General features: G+C 46.0%; 1 protein-coding gene across 1 annotated transcript; it reads left to right on the forward strand.

Annotated features, from left to right (window-relative positions):
* The first annotated feature begins 3,275 nt into the window (after positions 1-3,275).
* Positions 3,276-5,429, forward strand: LOC124666209 (zinc finger A20 and AN1 domain-containing stress-associated protein 9-like). The gene is made up of 2 exons (XM_047203563.1): positions 3,276-3,382; positions 4,748-5,429. Exon 2 carries the CDS (start codon positions 4,761-4,763, stop codon positions 5,241-5,243), a length of 483 nt encoding a protein of 160 aa, XP_047059519.1. The 5' UTR covers positions 3,276-3,382; positions 4,748-4,760; the 3' UTR covers positions 5,244-5,429.
* Positions 5,430-8,089: the final 2,660 nt, after the last annotated feature.

Below are 8,089 nucleotides of genomic sequence, written 5' to 3' on the forward strand. Positions count from 1 at the left end.
GTATTGTCATAAAACAAGCATGGAACATCAGAAATTATAGATACGTTGGAGACGTATCAGGAGGCAGTGGAAAAGAGTGGTGGGCCGGCCCGGTCATACCGGCACCTGGCCAGGTAAGACCGGCCGGTCCCTCTGGAATGAGCCGGTCCAGCAGCAGAAGCAACGCCCGGTATGACTGACCTGGGCCCGGTCATACCGGCCCAAAAGTCTTTTTTTCTTTATTTTCTTTGTTTCTTTTCTTCTTCTATTTCTTCCTCCTTTCTTTTGGAAAATACCAAGCACATTTAGAGCCACTTTCAGAAGCAAAACTTTGAAGAGGGTGGAGGCGTAGTATTCTGGAGAATAAAAGGAAGCCCAAGATGAAATATTTTGGTGGCGAAGATATGCCAAATGAAAGGCGAAGATAATGTGGACGAACGATGCCAAACAAATGGGATTAGAGAAGGTGATTTGAGCCAAAGAACCAAATAACGACTCTAAACCCCTCTTAATAGTGCGGGGTCCTATACTCAAGAAAAACGGAAAAGGGAAGGCTACCTTGTCATGCTCTTTCGAGCTTAATCTTTGAGTCCATTTAGCGTGTTGTTTTAAACTCCGTCTTCGAGTTCCCTTATCGCGCTATTTTTCTACCTTTTCACATTGTGACCCGATACTGCAAGAGGGCGAGAGAATTAACCGCGTCCCGTTGACCTTGATGACGGCGCCCATGCTTCATTCGAGTCGGAACACTTCAATTGATAGCATGCTCTAGGTCTGGGTCACCAATAACTCAACTCATGAGCCTTGGAGGATTGTGACACTGACTTCGAGCCAAAGCTTCTCTCTTGACATCACCTATCTTGATTCCAACATATGGTCTTCAAGCAAAATCTATGGAGTGTTCCTTCAAATAGAAACTCAATGAAAACATTAGTCCATAGGAATTGTCATCAATTACCAAAACCAAACATAGGGACAAAGTACCCTTACATTCTTCTAGGAGCCTCTGCCATTCGGCAACCATGAAGAGGCCAGACTCCTCCTTAATAGGCGCATGTTCGATGGAGATTCTCATGATGCGCCGCCATCGTCAAACTCCTCCTCTTGGGCACGGTAGTCGTGCTTGAGCTTTTGCAACGACCAATAGGACTCAACAATAGCCTTCTGCCCCGCCGCCTGCTATCCCCAGCCTGCCCGTCGATGCAGCCCTCCAGGTCGTCGGTGTCCTTGTACCCCTCCTCCCCGTCCTCCCCCGGCACCACCTCTGTCGCCGCCTATTGCTCCATTTCAACCATGAAATGCGCGTAGACGGCGGCGATCTCCTCCATATCGGCCTCGTCGAGCTTGGGCTCGAGCGAAGGTGACGCAGGTTCTTATGTCGGGTGGTGGTGGAGGTAGAGATGGAGGTCACGACACGCGGCTGTTGGAACCCAGCATGGAGTAGGTAGTCGCATGGCTGCGTGACATTTTCATGGAGGTGGATGGAAGTTCTTGTGCTACGACGGTAACTACGGTGGCGATAGAGAAGGAGGGCGGGTTTTATAGGCGCGGAGGCGGCAACTCAAATCCTAGTCACAATTGCCACAAATTGACCCAAACTCCGCCGACGCCCGACCACTCCCTCGTGTAGAGCAAGCCCTACTCATCAACACCTCTGCCATTTCCCCAACGTTGATGTTCTCGAGCGACATATATAGCATCCATGCCCCTCATCACTAGTTGACCTTCTTAAACCCAACCGTCAACACGTCCTAGTACTTGATCAAGGAACCACGACCTCGACGACACCCACCCTAGCCTTCTTCCCAATCTGCAATAGATCCAGAGATCGACATGCCGCACAATCTACTTGCTGCCGCTGGCTCTCCAGCTTTCATCGTCCTCAACCACATGGCCTCTATCGGCAACACCGGCAAGGCCACCTCCGCCCCAGCGCACATTCGGGGTCTCCTTCTGCCTCGCCGACTCACTGTGGCCATCCGATTTCATCTTGAAGTTCCTGGAGTCGAAGACAGCGCCGCAGAGAAAACCATGACCGAGGTCGACATGCACCGCATCCTTGACATGGGTAATTTGTCCTTGCCATGATATTCCAAGTTTATACTCCCTCAGTTCTTGCATACGAGACCACTATCTTGTTTTTCAAGTATAAAAATGAAAAAATCAACTAATATATAAAATGATTAATTCTGTGGGAAATATATCATGTTCCGAGCTAATTAAACATGTTGTAGGTGGGCGTCTCCATCTCTACGGTTACATGCAGGTTTCAAATTAATGATTAGGGTTATACGAAGAAAATCTAAGCAATTTTTTATAGTGGCCTTGTATTCAACGGAGTATGGTATTTTTTGTTTTTGTTATTGCGAGTCATTGTCAAAAAGGGCACTTAAGAGCATTTCCACCAATGACTCCTATAGCCATCCTAATAGACATATTTGAGGCGCCGGCATAAAACGTGATTCCAGTGGTGCCAAGTATACGAAAACCAGTCGCCGGTATCCCACATAAAAGTCTCCCAAGTCGTTTAAAGATTCTCCCTCTCTTAATTTTCAGTCAAACCTATATGTATGTTGACAGTGTGTACTTCCTATGGTCTCTCGGTACGAAAACGCTTAAACTATTTTAATCAGCATGTGATGTCAACTATCTCGATAACATGGTCGACATATTGCCCGCTACGATTTGGGAGCCCGCTTAAGATGCTCTAATAGCCTAATCTTGCCTTAGTAGAAAGATCTTTCCAAACATACTGCAACACACCATGTAAAGCTGCATCTATGATTTCAGATTTTATGTTTACTCAAAAAGTAAATTCCGGATTTTATTGAGGGAAACCTAGATTTTTTGAATAAAAAAAAGTAATAAACATAGAGAAATCTAGATGGAGCCACCAATTCCTCATCCTCCCAAAAGTCTAGAAAAGGGTGGGCCTGACCACACGGCAAACGCTGTCCAGGCCCACGACGGACCTGTTCCACGCCGAACCCACCCGCCGCTACGTGGGCCTACACACCTCCCTAAGCGTCAGGCCCACCCAGCATGCCGACGGACGTCAGCTTCCTCGTGACCCACGATGGGTCCAGAAGCGTCCCCACGGTACTAGAAGCTGGAGGAAAAGGAAGGGATTAGCCCGGCCCGAACACGTCGAAATCCAAATCTCGAGGATTATTGCTAATTAAGTAATCACGCCAGCTAATCCGAAGCAGTTAAGGAAAGGAAATGGTAGCGTCGCATCGGGAAAGACTGAGGCCTTTATAAGCGCACGCCACACACACCGCCTCGCCCTCGCCCTCAACATAATCAATCAATCCATCGCCTTCCTCGACGCCAGAAAATAAACTTCTCCCTGCCTGCCGTGGTTGGGAGAAAAGTCGCGTGCGTGCCGTCTCCTCGCCCACAGGTTAGTTGCTGCCCCGCCGCCCCCCAGATCCGATCGCCGGAGGCCGCGCCGCACGGTGGTGCCTCGCCCTGATGCGCGCGTTCATGTGTACTTTTTTTTTTCAAATTTTCTGAGGGATTTTTCTTGGTTTTCTTGGGTTCTGTTTCTGCGGATTGGTTCTGTGTGGCCGGATCTGCGCCGATTCGTTTTAGATTTTGGCTGGTAATCGTTCGTGCATGTCTTGATTTGCGCGTGATAATCGTCCTAGTGGTTGGTGTGGTTTAGAGGAGGAGGTTGACTTTTTCTTTGAATTTGCCGAATTTCTTGCGGTGATTTGCGCTTGCGCCGGGTTTGTTTAGATTTGGATTCGAAAAACACGCGCAGAGGGGGAGTAATTCAATGGACGAGGATTGATCTGGCCATGGAGAAAGCCAGCAATAAAGTGGTTGCTTGCCTGACCTGTCAGATCAGCGAATTAGCGACGGCCAGGATACCTTGCAGATGCCGTCATGGGATTTCTTAAGATATATCCTGGAAAGGTCAGCCGCCTGGACATTCCGGGCATGGAATTAGGTTGCGTGAATTGTGGAAGGGATTTTGGATGTAGATTGTTTCGTACGGTTTGCCGTCCTGCCTTGTGCAGGCGTTGCAAGGCATCTTCGCTTACAAAACAAGTTGGATGATATGGATTAGTCATAAAACAAATTTGTTCATATGGCCTGGGGGATTAAGGATGAGATGGAAGATTGGCCATGAAGAATTATCATCATCAGCTAGCTTATATGACCGACCAGCGGCATGGCATTGCCTAACAATACCATAGCTCAAAATTCAGGGACGGCAGAGGTTGTTGTGTTGAATGATTTGACGTGACTCTAGTATGAATATGTCTAAAGCCTAGTTCAGGTTCTTGCGGCATAGATGTACTAATAGGGTGTACCTGAATCAGGAAGGAATTAACAAGGACAACTATCTTTTAATGTTAGAAGAATCACCTGCCCTGACTGATGTTATGGCTATTGGTGCGCAACCAGTCCAACATAGTCATGGAAGTCTTGCCGGTACCCTGATTTGAGGGCCTTATGAACTGATTGAACAAAAAACTATGTTAGCTTGGGGTGTCCTGTCATGCACTCGCACCTTACAAATACATTGACCACAGGTGTTTGTTAACAACTTGCAGCCTGAACCAGGATCACATCTTTGAATTAATTTGGACGACAATTAAAACTAGCAGCAATCCTTGTAACTTCCATGTAGCTTCAGTGTTTGTACGTAAAAAAAACACTGACATTAGGTTTTACTTCTGATCCTAAATAATGTGTCCTGTTGGTATTTCTGCATCATATTTCTTGCTAACGGGTTGTAATACTTCTATGACTGCAGTCCGTCGGTAGCAATGGCACAGGAGAGCTGGAAGGAGTCTGAGGAGACTGTCCAAACCCCCGAGGCGCCAATATTGTGCGTAAACAACTGTGGATTCTTTGGCAACAGCATGACGAACAACATGTGCTCCAAGTGCTACAGGGATTTCATTAAGGTCGCCACGATAGCCACCCCTGTAGTTCAGAAGAAAGTGTTCGCAGCGGCTTCATCTTCCATGCTGCCGTTAGAACCAGCAAAGGCGGATGAAGCACCTACAGCTACTGCGGCTGATGGCCAGGCAGCGCAGGAACCTCCAAAGCCTCCCAGCAACCGATGCCTTTCATGCCGCAAGAAGGTCGGGCTGACCGGTTTCCAGTGCCGCTGTGGTGGAACCTTCTGCTCCATGCACCGCTACGCCGACTCCCATGAATGCTCCTTCGACTACAAGAAGGCTGGTCGAGACCAGATAGCCAAGCAGAATCCTGTTGTGGTAGCTGAGAAGATCAACAAGATCTGATTGATGGTTACACAGGGTCCCGTTGCTTCCTTACCGGTCATCAAGTTTACTTCAGTCAATAGGTTCTCTTCAGGTCTGGGCTAGTGTGCTAGGGTCTCAATTGTGTCTATCATCTCCTTAATCAATCATGGTTTCATTCTCTCGATTATGAAATAATTATGTAAATATATATTCTATTATTCTTAACTGCATCCCATACCATTGCTTATTGTTCCTGGCTTGTCGTTCCCGCGCATGGAAGCCAACCTTATCGTTTATCCTGGTTGTCAAGTTGGTCCTGAATTATGCCGACTGTTCTTGCGATTTTACCTGCATTCTTGTCAAAGTTAGGCACGAAGAAACCTGCTATGTTATTCCCTCTCCTTCAAGTTTCATGGCATTTCTCTCTTCCGGTACTGAAAGAAAGGCAGTTTGTACTATGATTATTGCTTCAGACTGAAGGAACGTGTCGTTGCTTCCTCTGAAAGTTGCATTCAGGATTTGTTTTAAGATGAAAGGATAAGATTGTGTGATCATATCCCACGTTGTTATTGACATCCAACTTGTGTGGCTTATGTTTATCACTTGCGCTGAAAGTTGCACTGGGAACATATAAACCTACTACTGATGTGTTTTTCTTAACACCAACTCAAGCTTTTATAATCGGATGCATGATAAGCACTGAATCATGGAAATGCTAGGCTGCTTCTTGGCTTTGTGAAGGAGACGGATGTTCCTTGCGAAGTTGCCCACCGCAAGCCTTTCCTCTATTAAACCTCGCCTTTAACGTTAAGGCCCTGTTCAAATAAATAAATAACGTTAAGGCTATGTCAAGGCACAAACTATACATGTTGTCTTGCCTTGGTCGTGTCATACTCATGTCAATCAGGCCAATGTCCATGATTCTGAAGCTATTGCTGCCGAACGAACTCGCAGGTTAATTGGTGGACAGTGGCCTAATGTGCAATCGACAGTTGGCCAGACAGATCGATTCTTTCATGTGCTCACTTCAGGCGATAGACTGAATCAGAATATTCTGTCATAGATTTTTTTTCTCACTCTTGAAACGGACACATAAAAAGTTTGTTTGTGGAAAGCAATGATAGTGACATGTTCTTGACTTGTGTAGGAGGATTGGATCACTAACTCACTGGATTCCAGTAGTAGTCATGGAGTGGATGGTTTCTCTTCTGATCCTTGAATAGGACTTTGGAAAGTAACACGGCATATGCTCTGTAAAGAAGGGGTCGACCTCAAGAGTAGAGTCCAGACTCGCCTAAACCGAGCTGATGAACGTCTATCCAGCTCTCACGAAGCTTAAAGCACTCATCATCTTGGATCAAGGATGATCATATATGAGCCCATTTGTTAATTCATGGAAGGTGTGTATTTTTCTCAAATTTGGCTTTTTTTCCTTCTTATACCCTACCTACGGTAGATGGTAGGCGAGCCAGGAGTCGAACACTTGGAGTATCTCCAGCGAATTCCTTATTTTTGTTCCAAACATACCTTGTAAAATGGCGTTGCCCTTATAAAAATAAAAGTGGCATTCTTAAATGCCCCCCCCCCCCCCCACACCAAACGATAGATGTAGGGGACGAATGCCGATATACGTGGCTGATTTCAGCCAAATCCCAACCGCCTCCTCCGCTCCTCCGTCGCCCCGAGCGCCAAAAATGTGGCGCCCTCTCGGAGGCGTGGCGCGGGTGAGGCGTGTTCGCCGACGTTTATCTATCTATGGTTCTCCATGCTCGCGTCGCTGGGACTGAAGACCAGGCGCTGGCGAAGAGCACGGGGAGCACGCTAGGACATCGTGAACATATCCTTCGATAGCGAGTGAAGCTCGTTGCCGCCCAGTCCGTATGCACTGGTGAACTATCTAGCGCAACTTTTGCTACTTTTAGTCGTAGTCTAGAGTTAGGGTTAAACTTTCGACGAAGTATCCCGACGAACCATGCGATGTGCGATAGTATGATGATCGAAAGAACTACGTGTTATGTTTGTTAAAAATATCGGGTGAACAGGTTTTTAAATTATACCGTATAAACTTAATGTTTCTATTCGTGTAGAGCACATTTCGAGTATAACAATTTTTTTGGTTCCCCTTATACGACTTATAAAGTACCGCTATGTAAGTGACCTGCTAGAGGTGATCTCCAGTAGCTTATATGGGTAAGCAAAGTAGTTTTGGGTAAAGGAGAAAAAGATCTGATTTTCTAGCTTACATATAATCTGGATACCAAAAAACTGGTTTGCCCATTTGTGCATATGTTAACTGAATTGCTATATAATTAATTCAAATCGACTAATTTTTTAAAATAGTACATAACTATTACGTACAACACAATTTCCATGGTTTAAACATGTATATAATGCATCAAATCACAAAGTCTATGAAACCCGAAATAAGAAACATAGCAACCAAAATACAAACTCATTCAGATTGGTCTCATTTTCACTCCCACCACTTCTCTACGAGATCATCTTTGAGTTCGCGCTGAGTCTCCGCATCTTCAATTTCCTGATGAACTTGAAAGAAGTGCTGGATGTGGTATCCACGCCTACGAGGATTCGCCACCCGTCACATGATGTCATAATGGTGATCTAAAATCGACAATCATTCTCGATGATCATAGTGCAATATCATACAAGTTGTCCCGTGATCCTCCGTAGTGTTTTTTGCACCGAAAACCATGCGAGTCACCGAACAGTAGCAAACTGTGCTTGCAAAATCCTAAATACCTCCCATACTTCTTAGCAGCCGACTGAGCATTGTGAAAACGAGATTGTTTATTACCTTAGGGTTGATTAATTGGTCGGGCAAATATTTTCCACTCTGAGGTTTTGTGGAAGAAAATGGTCGCCAC

The sequence above is a fragment of the Lolium rigidum genome, chromosome 1 (assembly GCF_022539505.1).
Source record: "Lolium rigidum isolate FL_2022 chromosome 1, APGP_CSIRO_Lrig_0.1, whole genome shotgun sequence".
In the NCBI taxonomy this organism is placed as follows: Eukaryota; Viridiplantae; Streptophyta; class Magnoliopsida; order Poales; family Poaceae; genus Lolium; species Lolium rigidum.